This window comes from Tympanuchus pallidicinctus, unplaced genomic scaffold (assembly GCF_026119805.1).
Source record: "Tympanuchus pallidicinctus isolate F22 unplaced genomic scaffold, pur_lepc_1.0 scaffold5, whole genome shotgun sequence".
Lineage (NCBI taxonomy): Eukaryota > Metazoa > Chordata > Aves > Galliformes > Phasianidae > Tympanuchus > Tympanuchus pallidicinctus.
This window is the reverse complement of record NW_026294769.1, coordinates 52,128,895-52,147,719: the sequence shown is the minus strand read 5'-3', so window position 1 is coordinate 52,147,719 and position 18,825 is coordinate 52,128,895. Positions and strand designations below refer to the sequence as shown.

Genomic DNA, 18,825 nt, shown 5'->3' with positions numbered 1-18,825 from the left:
AATTGTTTTTACAGTATTTACCCCTAGTATTTTACTTATGTAATACTCAGTTAATTTTATTTTTGTGACAAGATTGTTGTGCTTCTTCTTGACGTTTTCATTTTTTAATCTCTGACTGATATTACTGCATGTAATTTATTCCAGTCTCAAACTCATTAAGTACTGGAAATTTTTGCCCATTTAAGAGGTGTCTTTATAACAAGCCCATCATAACTTCTGACCATTTCAGAGAGATAAAGCATAAAGCACCTTAAAGAAATGAATCTTTACTAAAACTTCTATTGCATATCAACTTGAAAGGGACTGTGCACTTCCTGAAAGGCTCTGCTAGCTTGGAGCCTCTTACCCTGAGCAGGCTGCATGGCACAGCACCCCAAGTATTCCCCAGGTAAGCCAACAGAGTGTATGTAGGTTTTCAAGAGATCTGTGTCTGTATTGCTTTGAACATGCAATCACCTGAGGAGTTTTCACTATTGAAAACTGAGTTTGCTAAACTGGCATTCTCAGATTTTTTCCCATTAAAAAATTACTTGGCTACCCCTCATCATTGCTGAAGAGGGCTATGAGAGCCCGCAGTGCTGCTTATGCACCTTGTTATTAAGGAGGCAGAAAACAGTACTGTGCCCTTTAACATAAATGTGCACTACTGTTACTTTGCTGGGACGGTCAATTGTGCTTTATGCATTGATATTTAACTTATATTTTTCATTCTCTAAGATTTAACTGTCTTTTAATTTTGTTTTGGTGTGGAAGCGAGAGCCCGCTCTGAGATTTGATCATGCTTGTGTATGTCCCCTGCATACACAAACTTTTACAAAGCTATGTAATGTTTACAAATCTATGTAATGTTGTATTTAGATCCTCTAAACTGGACATTTGGATGATAATGGAGTTAAGCAAAACTATTAAAAATACATGCATGGTACAGAATGAATTACATATCATAGTATGCTGTGAAATGGCTTAGATTTTGGCCAGAGATCTCTCACATACACACACACACAGGAAAAAAAAAAAAAAAGAAAAAAAAAAAAAGAGTTCTCATCATTGTTAGGCTTTAATCTCTTCCTACGTTTGTGTGCAGTCAGCCTTCGTTCGGTTACAGCAGCCTTCCGGTACCTGAGGGGGCCTACAGGAAAGCTATAAGGGCAGGTAGCAACAGTACGAAGAGAAATGGCTTTAAGATGGAAGAGGGTAGATTTAGACTAGGTATTAGAAAGACTTTACTGTGAGGGTGGTGAGACACTGGAACAGGTTGCCCAGTGAGGCTGTGGATGCCCCCTCCCTGGAACCATTCAAAGCCAGGCTGGGTGGAGCTGTGAGCAACTTGGTCTACAGGGAGGTGTCCCTTCCTATAGCAGGAGGTTGGAACTAGGTGATCTTAAAGGTCCCTTCCAATCCAAACCATTCTATGATTCTTTTCCAGCCCTGATAAGGTTAATCACCACTATAAGCATCACTTTATACTATCTTATACAGGGATAGCGTGAGAACTGTCCCTAGATTCATTAATTTTATTCTGATTAGAAAAACGCTGAAGTGGTCTCATTTACATATTGCTAAACAGACAAGATACTGGAGGTGTCTTGAAAAAATCACTGGAATCTACATTTCCTTTCAGAATAGTTCCAGTTTTGTTCAAAACGTCCTGTCACCAGTAAAAAAAACTGGTACAAAATAGGGCCCATTGCCTGGTCCTTGCAGCAAGTCCTTGCAACACAGGCTGATACTGAAGAAGACACAAACCTTACAAATGAGGTTTCTTTTTTTTTTTCCCAAACTTAAAAATATATAATATCACAGCTATTATTTATAGTAAAACTTCAGATGTGCAAACAATAATTTACTTTGCAAAGGCAGAAATGGCCTAGTTATCACACTATGTAGATCTGGTGATAATGAGAATAAACCGTTTACTTGCCTTTGTTTTTAGAATAAAATGCAGAAAAAGTAACCATTAAGTATATTGTGATTTTAACATATTAAACCACCCAAAAACACTATGCAGCCTTTCCATTTCAAATAAGATTAGAAATGGTCTGGAAGTAAAGCAAAAGTTCCCACAATTCAGTGTAATTGAAACTCCAAATTGAAAGGTTGGCATATATCTCATTTTGGGAGGAAGTGAAAGCTTTCCAATTCATAGTCCTCCATCATGAGTTCGAGAAGGAATACTGTAACTTCACCTAATTCAGACTCTGTCATGTGAACTGCTGGATTTTCCTATGCTTTTAGCATTAAGAAGACAGGGCAGGTTAAGTGTGGAGAACTCTTATCTTATGCTTCGCTGAGTGCAGAAAAATCAATGCTGCTGTCACGCACAGACAGCACAGCCCTGTGCTGTATGACAATGCCCATTGCTGAGCCAGAGAAAGAGCCAGGCTAGAAGCCACAGTACTTACAGTGCACTGATATGAGGAAGAGTTTGCAGCTCTGAAACAAAAGATATTACCACAGGACAATTCTTATTCTTGTTATGCCCAGAATAGCTCATAGATAGATATATGTACATACATTTAACACTGCAGTAAGTGTACTGGACCATTGCTAATGCTGGTTATTGAAAGCAGGCAAAGGAAGAAGAAAGTGATAAAATATCCTCATAGAGATTTAAATAGTATGTGCTCAGGGAAGGGACTGTTTCTTAATCAAACAGTATTTCCTACATGAAAATGAGAAACTGATCTGATTTTTTTGATCTGTTTTCTTCTTATTTTTTGTAAGATGAATCTAAAACTCTCAATTGTGCCATTAGGGGGCCATAAAAATACTCTATTCTATTCATTCTCAATAATGTCAAAGACTTTAGGTTATTGTTTTGCAGGCAGTGAACTTTTTCCAGTGCACACACTCAGGACTGCTATATTCAAAATAGCAGATTATTTTTGATTCCTGTGATGGGTGTAGGGCTTCATTTACAGAATATGTTTACCAGGCACTGCTTTTGCTTTCTGTGTCTTCAATTAAACCTATGTTTGGTTGATGAGATTGGCAATGATTTTGCTTCTGACATCCTCCTGTATTTGCTGTTCGGTGACTCTGCTTTTCCTCTGCCTTTGTGAGTGTTTAAGAAGAGCAGAGTAACAGGATAAGGCTCAGAGTATATGGATGAGAAAATCTCGGCCAAAAGACCCTTCTGTCCTAAATTGATGGGTCCATTGCTACAATGAAGTGGCAAGATTAGGTGACAGGCAGTAAGTAAATGCTGAGGGTATTGGAGCATAAACTGTACAGTTTCTGTCTTCTGTTAGCTGGGTAATCTCCAGCAGGGAATGCCAAGCCTCACAGGGCATTAGTTTTCCCTTACTGCACTCCAGTACTACAAAGTATCCTACATTTGCTGGGCTTTCCCACTTCTGGTAATTAGCTCCTGCTGCAAGGAATTCCAGGCCAGGCAGGGAGTTGTTTCACTGACTATCAAATTGCTGTTTCTGCTAAAGAAAAGAAGGCTGCTAAATGCTAGACTTTATGCCTCTTATCTGTTATTTCTCAAATCTCTCCAGTGTACTAACTTGGTTCTCTCAGGATAGTTTGCCTGGCAAGGGCTTTTAGTTCCAGGCAGTGAAGCACAGAATGACGCTTTTATATTTGCTGTCTTGGACAGCACACAGGACAGCCAGGTTGTATCTGTGTTACTGGTAGGTACGTGCTCCAGAATCCACTTTAGGACAAGGCTGAGGCTCATCCCCCACCTCTTTCTTGCCCTGCTTCCAGAGGGAATTGGAAGTGCGAATCAGAAAGAAGCTGCAGGGTGCTGCAGTAGTTCTCACTGTCCTTTTCCAAGATTAGAACATATCTGCTGGGTATGACATGATGCATTACCTGTCTTAGAATATAAGTAAATACAGGTGCAGACAGAAAGGACTGGAAAGCACTTCTGCTGTACTGTGCTTTTAAAAACCTAAGACACATGCACATAGAACACAGAACCAGAGATGACATCTCACATGAAACTTCAGCATGTGCTGAACTTACATTGACTGAGAGTTTGTCAGCATATTAGATGTACACCACCAATTAGAAAAATAGAGTGAACTGATTTAAGACAGATATTCACTTAAAAGCTATAGAAATATTAATATTGTAAGTAAATTAAAATTTGAATAAGTCAGAAACTTCATTCTGATTCCTTATAAGACAGCCCTACCTTACAAGCAAGAAAAGAGAAATGAGGTCAGGATTCTTTACTTTCAGTACTTGGTAACTTCTATTTAGCCATTTTACAAAAATATGTTTTAGGATGACAAACCAGGGTGTGTGATAGTGGAAGAATCATTGATGCCATTCTTACCCTCTCATGTATACACACACATCTGAACACGTAACTGCTTTATTGTGTTGGAATTGTATTTCCTATTTGGTCTGTAAATAAAACTGTCAACAATTTTAAAAACTACTTTTCCCCACAGCTGTAACATAAATAGATTATCTCAGATCTGAGAAATATGAATGCACTGTTCTGATGGCTGTAATTTGTACATTAACTACGCTTTTGCACAACTGCTGAAAAAGGGATTCCTTGTATCACATCCAAATGTTGATACATATATATGTATATATTAATAATTCTCTTGGTCTTGACTCTTGTCTCCATTTTACTGTATGCTGACTTATCAGTGCATGGTTGGGTGGCAACTGTTGAATCATATTGTATGGTCTCAATCTAAAGTGACTCTTAGTTATGTTATTTGAATTCCTGGTATTAAAAGCTATGACTGTAATCTCAGTCAGTGTAAGAACTAGAAGTAATTCCCATCAATGAAATACTGGAAAGCAAAATTTTACATACTATTGGAACATAAGCAGATTTCTCTTGAAGTTTGTTTTAAAATTCAGAGACTAACTCCAGTTCAAGTAGAAAGGTCTTGTAATTAAGCTATGACAGATATATCAGATAGAAAAAGGTCACGGGGAATCTATACAAATAACAGATGAAATTCTGGCCCAAACCTATGGGTGAAATAAAAAGTACAAAATTTTCACTAAATTAAGCCACAATTTCAAAATTCCATTCTCCCAAAGCAAATGGAACTCTTCCAGGATATTATGAACTATGAAATGCTTAAGTCTCTTTTCCTGTGCATATATAAAAATACACATTATCTATTTATATCTAAATATATTCTATTAATCTCTCTACCACTAGGTGTCTGTGCACAGACTACAGAATTTGTTCTGGAAACAACAGATGTGGATAAATTTTAATCCATTTGTTGATTCTTAGTTGAAGATCTGTAGGACCACAGATTGAAATTTTCATGTTTTTGTTAATACGAAATAAGCCAACAAGGGATATAACCACAGACTAGAAGAAAATATCAAGATCTTCTTGCATGCACAAAAGTTGTTAAGCCATTTACTGTAATCCAGCAGTTTTGCTTCTCTAGGATCAACTGTCCCATGGCATCTTCTTCCACATTATCCAATGCGATTCTATCAAAATACAGCTCTGCTCTGAGATGTGCCCTCCACATGCTAGTTCCTTCAACAGATACACGGTTGAGCTTTCTAAAATCAAAAGGGCAACTCTGAGAAGTGTGGGGCACCAGTGCTGGTCCTGGTAGTGACAACAGATGCTGATGTAAAACCTCTGTAACATAATGGATGCTGTGGTTTCTGTGATATTTCTGCCTTTTCATCTTCCTGCCTGTAGGTTTTGGGATCTTCTTCTTGAAGGAGGAACAGCAGGTGATTCTCAGAGCCTACTAAATAAGGTCAGTTGAAATTCCAGTGCTCAGTGTCTGCAGTTGCTGAGAGCATTCAGTTCACAGAATCCTGAATGCAATGTTCAGTTTAGGTGCAGTAATTAAGTTTTATAATTCGGTACTGCCATCTCACAGTGATGAAAGATGAGCAAGGCAGTCCTTTCTCAAAATAATGACTGTTTAATGTTTATGTATCTTTTGTATACTTATTTGTAAAATTATTTTTATGTGCCCTTTGGGGATTTATTGATCTTTTTATGATTACTTCGATTGGTGTTTTCTAGATTTTTCTCCACATTTACACTGATTAAAAAATTGGAAGACAAATCATAGAATCATACAATGGCCTGGGTTGAGAAGAACCACAATGATCATCTAGTTTCAATGACCCTGATATGTGCAGGGTCGTCAACCACCAGAGCAGGCTGCCCAGAGCCACATCCAGCCTGGCTAAATGTTGAGATTCTGTTAAAATTAATGATCCCAGAAAATTAACTTTAAAGAAAAGCTTAAAATCTTAATCCAAGAGAAGCATGAGAGTTGACAGAAGTGAAAGTTTTGTATGTGAAGAAAATACATTTTCATTTATTAACATACTTGGTGCAGTATTGTATACTGATCATCAGCATTCAAACCTCTTTTGGTTACATGTTTTGTAGGCACTAAGTGCACCAATAAATTCCTGCTTTTAATTTAACAGTTTCTCTAATCTATAAGAATACAATTAATCATCATTATCGATATTCTAAATTCTCAAATCTGTGAAAAATCTTTATACTTAGGAAGTCAACTTTAGGAACAGACAGGAGTAAAAGAAAGCTTTTGCATTCTTTGTTTGTGCTAGTGACAAGGAAAAAGCTGATGACAAGTACAGCTGAAGTAACCACTTCACCAAGATACAACCAAAATATTCAGTAAGCACATTTATATGTATACACACACACATTTCTCTTGCAGTGTTTTTCTAGTGACTGACTAATGAAGACAAATGGCATTGGAAATTTTCTGATGTGTGATGAAGTTACTTTGAAAGTGGCCTTAGGAAAAAAAAAATCTCAACAAGGACTGATGCATAAATCACAATTACACATGCAAGTAGACTGATTACACCTGGCACAACTGAATGAGAAATTACACGGAAAAGGTCTTTTAAAACCTGCAACTACCAAGTCTGCCCCCAGGCTAGCCTGAGAGTCCTTTCATTTCAGCACACCATCACTCTGCTACTAACTGCCATTCATTTGGAAGATAATGTAAAATTACAATTAAATGCTCATTTAGATGTGCAGTTGCTCATTTTTACACGTGCAGTATGGAAACCATTTTTCATTAGTGCTTTATGCTTTCCTGAACTGTATCTAGTGAAAAGAGTAAATGTGATTGTACATCTCTCAAATCTTTATACTTCAGGAGTACAAAAAAGTACGTTAAAAAAATAATAAAAAAAAACCTATTAGTTCATCAAATAGAGATTTTTTTTGTTGTTTTTCATTTAGATTTTTGCTCATACATGAGTAAAAGCTGCGATATTTCTATTTTGCTATATATAATTCTTGACTAAGGATAAAATATATAATCCTTAACTAAGGATTATATATTGGTTGTTCAAGTTATTTGTATCACATATTTGAGAGATCACTGGCCTATCAACACATAATGCAAGAACATAAATAACATCAAATGAAGCAGAAATTTCTGCAAGAATGAAACCAGCACCAGAGAAACTGGTAGGCAGCTGATAAAGTGGACAAAGCAACTTATGTTTCCACTTACCACAGTCAGAAGCAGGATTCTCTCTAAGCGAAGTACGTGGTGGCTTAAGCCAGCAGGTTGCTGGGCTCTGTGAAATGGCTGTGGTCCAGTGCTCCCTCTGCCTGCGCCAGAATGCTGAAAAGCTGGCCTCACTGCTACTGCTGGCATTGCCAAGTCAGGGTGGCAGCGTGCAAGGTGATAACTATTCCTGCTGGGATGATCAGTGCCTCAAAAAAACAGCCATTACCAGCACTAATATTTCCATCTTCCCAGCAGTACCAGACGCAACAAGCTGGCAAATTATCTGGCACACTCAATTTCTCTCCTCTTCGGACCCCATTTCTGCCCCATCCTTTTATCCTTCCTTTGTGTATTAACAGCAGCAGCAGCCCAGCCCACAGCCTTTGTGAAATATACCAGCATGGCTTCTACTGTTTAATCCATCCTCAGCATATCTAAACCTACAAAAATACTAGAATAACATGCGAAACTACATCACTGTACATAATGTCATTTTGATATGTAAACCACAAGAAAAGCTGTGTTGATCATACGGAAGCATTCTGCAGCACCTGACCCCATCTCTGAAGGTGTTCAAGGTCAGGTTGGATGGGGTCCTGAGCCGCCTGGTCTAGTATTAAATGAGGAGGTTGGTGGCCCTGCCTGTGGCAGGGAGTTGGAGATTCGTGATCCTTGAGGTCCCTTCCAACCCTGGCCATTCTGTGATTCTGTAATTCTGTGACACAGTTCTTTCAAAACTGCAACAGCCCTGTGGGGAAAAAAAAAAAAAAAAAAAAAAAAAAAAAAAAAAAAGCAGCTTTGTCTTGGCTGCCCCACTGACTTTTCTGTCAGGAACTGTTCTGCAGTAGCAGCAGACATGTAACATTTATGCGCGCTTACATATTAATAATTAATAAATAGCACTGGTTTAGCTAAAGGATAAGGTTGATCTGGATAGGGAAGTAACTGTTTTACATTATAATCCTCAGAGAACAGATGACACGGGCCAGAAGAAACATGATGCGATATAAAGTAATGATACACTTGGGAGAGATGACTCCAAACCATACTTCAAATGGCAGGAAGCAGGTTAGCAGGTTTGAAGAGGTACTACACCCATTCAAGAACGTGATGGTGCACTGTATAGCAGGAATCTAACTGGAAAGTGTTGTGTTAGGGAAAAAAATGCTACGGGAACATGAGACCTGTATCTATTAGCCTCCATTTCAGGGACAGTATCGTACTTTGCTCATCTGACTTGAGGCAAACAATTCAGAGGTGGCAGTGAAGAAAAAAGTAGTGAAGAAAAAAGTAGTAGCCAAAAGTATGGTTGGTGGAGCAAAAAAAAAAAAAGTCTTTATAGGTGAAAATTAGTATCGCAAATCTTAACGTTAGTAATAAAATTCCTTATCGAGGTATTTGCTGTTTATGTAATCAAGCTGTATGATTTTGCATACCTGTTTTGAACCTCTGGAGTCAGAGGAAGCGTCAGGAAATTTATGTACTAAAATAATTAAAAGATTTAAGAAGTTAAGGATTTTTCATTAATGTTGTGAATTTAAATAACTAAGGTGACAACCTGGAATCTAAGGAACTAACATCAGCAAATTCTGATCTGCCTCCTCGGGAGTTAGCAGAGCCGATGCTATGCTGATGCCATGCTGCAAGGGCAACACGTTTGAACTCCAAAGCAGGACGCGGCCACGTGTGGGCAGCTGGCGCCCGTTCCCTGGTGTGACACACGGTGCGGTTGGGCTGCTTTTCAGTTTCCAGTGTGTGTTCTCTCGGGCCTGCGGGTTTTCTTCTTCATTGAGGTGGCTGCACCTGGGGAGGCCGTAGGGCTGTGTACCAAAGTCACTCCCTTTCTCCTTATTTCTGCGGTAAGGCCCCAAGGCAACATGGCTGCGCTGTAGAGGACGGCTATCTCGGGGCGCAGTCCCGCCGGGAGCGGCGCGGGCAGGCGGGCGCACAGTGACCGTTCAACGGCTGCAGCGAGGGCCCGGCTGGGGGCGGGCGGGGCTCGGGCGGCCGACCGGGGAGGCGGTTGAAGGTGGTGGGCAGCGGGAACCTGATGGCCCACAGGGGGTCGGGGGGAGGTGGTGAGCGGCGGGGACGGGTGGGAGCCGCGGAGCCGGGTTGTGGGCTGTGCGAGGAGAAAGCCTGGGCTGCGGCAGGTGCCCTGGAGTAACGCTCCCTCATGGAGGCGGTGCTGCCAGGGCCAGCCTTGCTCTGCTTTTCTTGGTATTGCAAGGATAGAATAGTGTGAGAATGCAAAAGGTTAGGCTGGGTGACTTGTGGAGATCTTGTGTAGCTTCATCCTTGTGCCTGCTGGGCTTAAAAAGGACGAAGTTGAGCTATCTTAGCACCAACACTGATCTTGCCCCTTTCCAGATTGCCCTCTCTTAGCTTCCTTATTTGTGACTGTGTGGTTCTGTGGGCACCCTTGGAAATTTGGGGGCAAGAAGGAGAATGGGATGTTTGTCATTGCTACGTGATCTTGTCTTGCTCTACAGGAGAATGCTTTCTAAAAATGGTTGCTTCATTCTAGAATCTACCAGCACTCATGCCATTTATCATCAGGATACACGGGGAAACTGGGGTTTTCTTTTTCCACCTTCTGATGCAGCAGATATCAAAGAAAAGGGGAAATGGTTTTAAGTTGAGGGAGGGGAGATTTAGGTTGGATGTCAGGGGGAAGTTCTTTACAGTGAGAGCGGTGAGGTGCTGGAACAGGCTGCCCAGAGAGGTTGTGGATGCCCCATCCCTGGAGGTGTTCAAGGCCAGATTGGATGGGGCCCTGGGCATCTGGGGCTGGTATTAAATGTGGAAGTTGGTGGCCCTGCCTGTGGCAGGGGGTTGGAGATTCATGATCTTTGCAGTCCCTTCCAACCCTGACCATTCTGTGATTCTCTGATATCAGTCATGCATTGCTTTGTGTGCGTATTTAGTATCTAGTAGATAGCCTTAAGTAAGCATTCTTAATTTGGATAAAATGAAATTTAATCTTCCAAGTCAGCAGTCTCAGTTCATTCTGCAGGAGTTTTCATTGCTGTTTTTGTCTACAACTTCTCAGCCTTATCTTTTCTTGAGTTGAGAAGGTTGTAACACAGGGGAATTCTTAGTTTCGTTAATATCTGTAGTTTCAATGGACTTGATAGTTTCCTGTGAATTTATTTGCTTATTTATCCTGCTGCTTTTTTTTTTTTTTAAAGCGTGGCACTTCAAAATGCTGAAGGGAGCTCAGCAGTTCGTTGGCAAATCCCTCCAACCAGCATTACCTGCGTCCCATTTGCCTTCTAAACAAGGTGAGTAGCTTGCTAAGCCGAAACGTCAGCTTCTTTTAAAGAGACAGGAAGGGTATGTACGGTTTATTAGAGTTTCAAAGTTAATTTATTCAAACTACAGAGATGTATAGCTGTGCATTGGTCTTTCTATATCATCTCTGTGATGAAATCTTAATTTAAAGTACATCAGGTTTTCTGGTTTTGTATCTGTAAATCTGGCAAACTGTAGGAAACCAGATCAGGCCTTAAATTTGGACTCTTGGGTTAGTTGACTATTTCTGTTGAAAACATTAAAAGCGTGTAATTTAACAAACAGATTATTGTTCAGTTTTACTGTATTGTTATCAAGCCTTCATACAAGTTAGTGGAAAAAACAAATTAAAAATTCACCAAATGCAATATTTGTATCAGGTGTATGTATTATTTGTTTGTTGGTTTGTTTTTTAAACCTGTTTATGCATTCTGGGTATTACATTACTGAAGCTATTAATAAGTTGGAAATCTGTAGTGGCCGGAGAAACAATGCCAGCATCACCAATGCAGAAAGAAACTGAGTAATTTTTCATATTGTGTTAAAATTCATGGTAGAAGTGGAAAATTGGTCCTGTGGTGAGTTAGAGCTTTTAGTGTGTGAATAAATGAATTCCTGTATAATCTCTTTGTAGTTGAATTTCAGTAATGCCCTGAAGGCAAGTATCACAAAATCGCAGGTTACATTTACAGTACTTTTATTGTAATGTTTTCTCTTATCTTTGCCAGCATCAGAAGTTGCTTTCAACTTTCAGACTGAATTACCTAGCAATGCTCAAGTATGTTTGCAGAGTAAGGTTGACTGGGTGAGTACTGAGTAAATACTGACTGACAAAGCTGATGAAGGTGCATGTTACAGCATGCCATGAAATAAAGTTGAGTGGAACCTTTGTGTTTCTCAGTGAAAAGTGGTATTTCTAGCAAATGCTGTCCTTGGGGTTGGACTCGATGATCTCTGGAGGTCCCTTCCAACCCCTACAATTCTGTGATTCTGTGATTCTGTGATTCTGTGATCCCATTGAGATATTTACCATATTAAAGCATTAAATCTGGGTGTTTGACACTAGAAGTGTCAAAAAGAAGTGTGAGATTCCAACCAGATGTATAATAATGGAGGCATTTTGTTAGCAGTGCTTCCACTTGCAGAGAGGAAGAAAATCAAGCTATGATAGGTTCCGCACTATTCTCAAGTCAATTTTTGAGCAGCTAGGTAGCAGTGAACAACCTGATTTAAATGATTTAATTTAATGATTTAATGATAATTAATTAGATGTTTTAAAGAATTAAAAATTAACTAATTAAAAAAATTAGTTGAGATGTGTAGCCTGTGGAAAGTGTTCAGGTTTTCATGAGGTAGTACTGAAGCTTGAGCTTTCTCTACAGCTGCTACTGGCAAAAAATCCTAGCTGTGAAATTATGTTTTCCTTTGTTACAGGCAAAATGATGTTCAGGGAGTGTAAGTGCCTGAGAATCCAGATAGAGCTTCTCCTGGATTTTGCACTGTGAATAATTTAAAGCCAAGTATTCTTTTTATTCCTTCCTGATATACAAAGCAGTTTTGAAAGAAAAGATACAGAGAGTGCTGAGTTCACTGCATCACCTAATATGGAAGGAAAGGCTTGACAAGGCTCTGACAGTTTTAACTTGCAACTTAAGTGTAATGTGAAAATGAACTTTAGAGTTTTGAAAATACATGCAGTGATGTAGGCCTGTTCTTTATAGATTAATTCCATTCTCTTAGATGCATTTCACATGCGAGCATGTAAAAGACTGTTTTTGCATGTGGTGATTCTCCACTATTTAGGTCTTGAATTGAAAACCACACATACCATAAATTGTGATATTAGAAAGCGGTTGGCAGAGTGCAGTGATGCCAGTGGTGCAGGAAGAAATGTTGTGGTGACAAAGTCTCACACATCACTATAAATTGCTGTGGCTTTTGGGGGTTTCTTTTATCTTGGGTTTTAAAAAGAGGTGCATTCCAAAACTTCCAGTCCTTCCTGTTTCCTCAGTTCTCGCCTGCCTTCCCCATCTGCCTCAGAATGAGATTAAAATTCCTTGGCCAGTACTGTGATGACAGTCTCACACATTACTATAAATTGCTGTGGCCTTGAGAGTGTTTTAATACACCTTCCTTTGCTGTACTTTGAAGGCGCTTCTTAATAGCTCAGATTTGCCACGACTGCTCAGAAATCAGAAAGTGGCAGTTAGAAATAGCAGCATGATTCGCTGGAAACTTAATCCTTCTAAATCCCTAGATCTTTCAGATTTTATTCCCTGTGGAAAAGGTAACTGGTCAACCACAGAAAGTGGAAGTATGAGCAGGGTAATGCTAAAATATTTTACCATTTTGTAATTCTTATCTGTGACTGCAATGTGCTTAGCACCCCCTGAAAACTAGTAGTGCAGTTAAAATACTGAGTGTTGGCTGCTATCTTTTTCAAAAATAATAAATAGCTCCTGCTTTTTACACATGTAGGTATTTGAGAAAAAAAAATGACTTTTTTTTTTTTTTTTTTTTTTGAGGGGGTTGGGAGATCTGTTTTAAGATGAACAATCAATGCAGAGAAGTTTAAGACGTAGTGGTGTACGTGATGGTTTTTTGTGATTTCTTTTATCTTGGGTTTCGAAAAGAAGTGCTTTGCAAAACTTCCAGTCCTTCCTAGTTCCTCAGTTCCTTGGCCAAACTCCTGTGGAACTTTTCAGGAAACAAATACTTTCCCAAATACTGATTTCAAGATGGTGTGGGTTTTTTGTTTTTTTTTTTTTGTTTGTTTGTTTGTTTGTTTTTTGTTGTTGTTGTTGTTGTTGTTTTTAGCCAGATGGAACTCAGTGTTGTACGGTAAATCTTGGGTCTTGGTGCTTATGAAACATTTCATAGAATCATAGAATTGCACAGGTTGGGAAAGACCTTAAAGATCATCAAGTCTAACTGCAACCAAAGTGTACTGCCCTAGCAACTCTCCACTAAATCATTGTGTGGGAATCCAAATCTCTCATTCTGTGTGAAGGAAAGTCTTTTGTCCTCTTATTATTCTCTGGATTCTGGCAGTGTTTAGGTTAGATAAATGAGGAGGAGGAGATATTTATGTAATTAAAAAACAGCAATAGCATTGTAAAATCCTATCTGAATGATTGCTGTTTCAAATGTGCGTACTCCTAATATAAGTAATAAGTAATACCTGCACTGCTCTGTAAGTAGTTGAACTGTTCCCTTATTATATATGACCAGTAATAAGAAATGTTTTACACATTCAAGTGAAATCTCTCGGACTTTTTACTTGACCCCTATTCCTGTTAACAGTTTTGCTCCCTATTTTAGTTATCTGAAGTGACCGAAATGAAGATCTTAACTCAAAACACAGTGCCTCTTCAACCCAAACAGGAATTGGATGCAAAAAAAGGTAACAACGCATTGTAAGCAGATGTTTGTCAGATTTGTGTTTTCTGGGTAGAAGGCAAATGAATTTTGAAGGGATGTGGGCTACATATTGGTTGTTTTTCTTTTATGATTAGTTGAGAGTTTTGTTTCCTTTCTATAGCACAGTTTAAGAGCAGTGTGAAACATTATTGTTTTTCCCATAACATTCCATGTAAGTGTAAATGTTTGCCACAAGTGAGCTGGAAAACCTCCTGTGGTAGAGTAATGAGACTTAAGTTTGATTTGCCTTGTAGAAACATGCTACTTCTGTGTGAGTTTCAAAGAGGCTGTCTTCCAGGGTTCCGAGACAAACTACTGGTATTTCCTTGTTGAACAAATTACAGGGAGTCTGTAGCATAAAATTGGGCTCACTTTTTGCATTCTTTTGTATTGAAAAAAAAAACAAACAAAACCCAAACCCTTAATAGTCTGGAACAGTCTACTGTATTTACTTAGTCAGTGTGACAGAAATAAAATGAGGTGCTATGTAATTTACTACCAACATACAAGATCAGGCTTAAGTTAGTATTGCTTTTAATACTGCCTTTTATATAAAAGCAGATTTTTTTGTCTAAAATCATTGAATTACCAAGATGGGGGAAAAGACTTCCAAAATCATGTAGTCCAGCCATCCGCCTGCCACCAGTATTTCCCCATGTCCCTTACTACATTTATGTCCCTCTTTAACAAGAAGACACATCAGTTCTCTGCATTCTCAACTTGTGAGCATTAAACATCAATTTTGAGCTTAATTATGTGTATTTACAGAAAGGATCAAATACAGCAGAGATTTCCTCTTGGAGCTTTCAAGCGTTTCGCTCTCTCAAAAGAAGCCAGAGTTTCTGCCTGATCATCCAATTGTACTTGAAAAACCAGTAAGTGTATTCTTTATTTCAGGGGAAGCTTTAAAAAAACAAGCATAGAGGTTTATAATAGCCATTTGCTAAGAAACATTTGTCTTCAGACTAGCCTGCTATGTCAATGAAAGCTTTCCAAATGTAGAGTCTACATGAAATCATAGTGCAGTGTAATTTAGGATTTTTATCTTAATTCCTGCTTTGCCTTTTCAAAATCAAAGAGAATAGTCTTGAAGGTTTGGACAAGTTCTGATTTCAGAGTTTGTGCATCAGCGTCCACTATAAAAATTGTATTAATGAACTTACTGTAGTTTGTGTTATCGTTATTTCTCATCCATGCATCTGCAGAATGCATATTCTGTACTTTTTGATAGAAATATATGATGAATATGAAAGATATCCAATGGAGCCACTGTAACCTTGGAGAAGAAATAATCCTCAAATACCTGGTACACCAAGAATAAACAACAATGGTTTGCATTCTGCCCATGTGTGGGGAAACATTCATGTTATGAAACCAGCCTGCATCTTACCACTATTGGTGTCATTGGGGTGCAGTTCTTCAGAGCTCTTACCAGAAGAGTGGTTGAGATAATGTTCATCTGGACACATCTCAAGGCTGTTCTAAACTTTTTAAAGCTCTATTCTTTGGAAAAACAAAGTTATGTAGACAGCATCCCATCTTCTTGATTTGATGTTTTACATCTTCCTGTGATGTTTATCTTCAAGTTTAAAGTAAGGCTTTGAGGTTTTAGTTGTTTGAAAGCCAGCTTTCAGATTAAAAAGTTTCAGCTCTTGAATTTCAATATTTTTTTTTTCCCCCTTCTTTTTCAGTCCTTTGAGTTTCTAAGTGAAGTTGTATAAGCCAGAGTGCAAATTTTTTTTTTTTTTTTAAGTGTTAATGCCTGGTTCTAAAAAAAAGAAAGTTAAAAATGCAACTGGAAAAATAGCCTTTTTCTGCACTGTCATAGCTGGATTAAGATAGATTTACCTATATCCTTTCAATAGTCCCTTGTGGATTTTTGATCTTGAGAAATTAATTTTTAGTATGACAGTTGGTTTCTTTTAAATAGCAGTCCTGGACAGCATCTTGTTTCTGGGGCAAGTTATTAGGGGGTGACAAGGAAAGAGGTTTTATATGTTTGCATGAATACTTAAGTAGAAAACTCAGAGATCTTTAGAAGACAAACTAAAGAATAAAGTACCGAAAAAGGTTTTTGTCCTAGTTCTTCTGTCAGTTTTATTGTGGTGTGTTGAGGCATAAAATTCACAAACTACCTTATTTGTATTAAGGGCAATGAAAATTTGGCTATTAAAGATATTTAAATGCCAAAAAATCTCTCGCTTGAAAACATACAATATCAATTTTGATAACGCATGCTCTTACATAGTTATGTTCATGGATAAAGGAGGACCCGTGCAGAAATTGGAGGGGAAGACTGAGCGAGAAAATTGTTTATGGCATAGCTAGATTGCAAGGAATCAGCTTAGGGAGAAAATACAGTAGAAGCTGGTGTAAGCCAGGGTGGGGTGCATAAGATTGTTTTGGGGTGGGTGAGTGTATGTGCAGGAAGGTGGCATAAGTGCATTGTTAGATTGTTTTAGACATAAGATTATGTTACTGTTGATAGTGTCTGCTTTCAAAATCTTTGTTTTCTGTTGGTAGAAAAGGTTTATAAGCAGACCTACGGAAACTTAGTTTTCTTGTCACTGAAGTAACTTGAGGGTTTGTCTTGCAGGAAAACAGCAACCCTTTTGTTGACATATACAAGAAGTGACAGGTAGCTTGGAAGATGAGAAATCCATCAGTGAAGGAGCTACATGTAATGTAGACCTTCAAGATTTTTAAAGGTACTTGGGTGCCTACACGTGAATACAGGAGCTTACAAAGTCTGTACAAATACCTATTTCTATCTGTAATTTCTGGAATGCTTCAGAAGGCAAAATACTTCGTAGCACCTGAGATGGTAGTTCAGTTGCAGTGAAAATAAATCATTTTACAGTTTGGTGTGACTTGTTGTTGTTTTCTTTGAATAGGCTGCATTACCTAGCATTACTGTTTGACTATAAACTTTAAAGCAGTACTTGACTGAGGCCTCGTTTGCTCCTTTCTTACCAGTAATAAAAGAATAACAAACACCATCAAATCTCAAATGTGTCAGGATATGTGCTCCTAAAGGTTTGTTTTTTTCTTCTCTTCTCTTGCAATCTTCCTGTTCACAAAATGTGAATCATTGCATTTCCCAAAGCTGCTTGTAAATAACGGTCCAGTTATTTCTTCACTTTTGTCCAGTTATTTATTCACTTTTCTAACTGGAAACAGTGGGCGACATTAAGAAACAATACAGCTTTTCACTACTTGTCTTACCTGGTAAAGTGTATGCCAGTACATAGTGGATGCTGTAATTTATTTTGGTTCAGCTAGAACAGTATTTAGAAGAGAAAGCATAAGTCTGAGTATTCATCTACAACAACTTTCAGTTGACAAGGATTAGTAATAGTTATTCTGTACGAATGTAATCATCTTCAAAACCTGAGTTCAGACCTCAAATAACATGCTGTGGGTGGTGAAGGCAAGTTTTTAGCCTTTCAGTGGCAAAAGGTAGCAGGAGCTAAATCAGATTATGTTGAATATTAATTAGTGCAGAAAAATGTCAAGTTTACTTTCACAGATATTGTTTTTTTTCCTGCAATTGTGCTAATAAACATATTATTTAAATTCCTTTTTATTTTTTTTTATTTTTAGCAGTGGTTGGTCAGTTAAAATTAGCTTGCAAGTATATTCTATTCGTATACTGTGTGCAAGTCTGGTGGTTTCACATCAGCAGGTACCTAAACTCTAATACACCCCTTTCTTGCTGTCCTTCCTCAAAAGAAGAAGAGGAGTAAATACTGTGAGATTGGGATGGGTGGAGATAAGGACAGGAGACATCACTCTCAAATTACTGCTGTGGGCAAAGCAAGCAGTGCAGGGAGATTAATTTAATTTATTACCTATTATTAACAGACTAGAGCAGTGAGAAACAAAAGCAGGCACACCTTCTCCCCTGTCCACTCTTTTTTTACCTTCATCTGAGCAGTGAAGGGGAATGGGAGCTGCAGTCAGTCCATAATGCTTTGTCTCTGCTGTTCCTTCGTTGTTGCTCTCTGCCCCTGCTCCAGTGTGGCATCCCTCTCACAGACTGTCTTTCCTCAATGAATCCTTCTTGGGTGGTTTCCCAAAGGCTGCAGCTCTCCAAGTACCACTCCAATATGGCTCTGTACCATGGGGCCCATCGTTAAGGAGCAGACTGTTCCAGCACGAAGACCCACTGGCAGCAGCTCTCTCAGACCTCCTGTTCTACCATGGCTCTGCTCCACAGGCTGCAGCTCTGGCTCTGGAGCCTGCTCTTGCAGGGGCTCTCTGTGGGCTGCATGTGGAAATCTGCTGTGTGTGGTACACCATGGGCAAGCTTCTCCTGGGCTTCAAGAAACTTCTGCTCAGCTCTAGAGCACCTCCTGCCCTCCTTCTGCCCTGATGACGATGGCTGCAGACCTACTTTTCTCACACTTCTCAATTCTCTTTCCCAGCTACTGTTGTGCAGCAGTTTTTCCCAAGCATTGCTCATGGCTCAGTTCTGGGCAGCAGAACTGATGGGCTCTGCTCATAGAAGCCAACTAAAATCTTGCCATGTAAACCTCATACAGTAACTAATGTTGAGGAGAAAAATCTTCTTTGAGTATGTTTCTTTTTCATCTGAGAGTCTTAGAGTTTGGTTGATCTTTTTCCCCATTAT

At 38.9% G+C, this 18,825-nt stretch overlaps 1 protein-coding gene across 5 annotated transcripts; it reads left to right on the top strand.

Annotated features, from left to right (window-relative positions):
- Window positions 1–758: 758 nt before the first annotated feature.
- CUNH8orf88 (chromosome unknown C8orf88 homolog) lies at window positions 759–17,062 on the top strand. 5 transcript variants are annotated; one of them, XM_052703386.1, is made up of 7 exons: window positions 759–786; window positions 5,654–5,714; window positions 10,670–10,762; window positions 11,501–11,577; window positions 14,094–14,175; window positions 14,961–15,067; window positions 16,789–17,062. In XM_052703386.1, the coding sequence occupies exons 3-7, from the start codon at window positions 10,684–10,686 to the stop codon at window positions 16,825–16,827; spliced, it is 384 nt and encodes a 127-aa protein (XP_052559346.1). In that variant the 5' UTR covers window positions 759–786; window positions 5,654–5,714; window positions 10,670–10,683; the 3' UTR covers window positions 16,828–17,062. The 5 variants fall into 5 exon arrangements, with proteins under 5 accessions (XP_052559346.1, XP_052559345.1, XP_052559344.1 ...); XM_052703385.1 differs by lacking the exons at window positions 759–786; window positions 5,654–5,714 and adding an exon at window positions 8,480–9,337; XM_052703384.1 differs by lacking the exons at window positions 759–786; window positions 5,654–5,714 and adding an exon at window positions 9,381–9,553.
- The last annotated feature ends 1,763 nt before the right edge of the window (window positions 17,063–18,825 follow it).

Coding starts and splice junctions, on each gene's coding strand:
- CUNH8orf88 (XM_052703383.1), top strand. CDS start 9,529: ATGGCCCACAGGGGGTCGGGGGGAGGTG. Junction 11,578..14,093: donor TGCAGAGTAAGGTTGACTGG/GTGAGTACTGAG, acceptor TCCCTATTTTAG/TTATCTGAAGTGACCGAAAT. Junction 14,176..14,960: donor GGAATTGGATGCAAAAAAAG/GTAACAACGCAT, acceptor GTGTATTTACAG/AAAGGATCAAATACAGCAGA.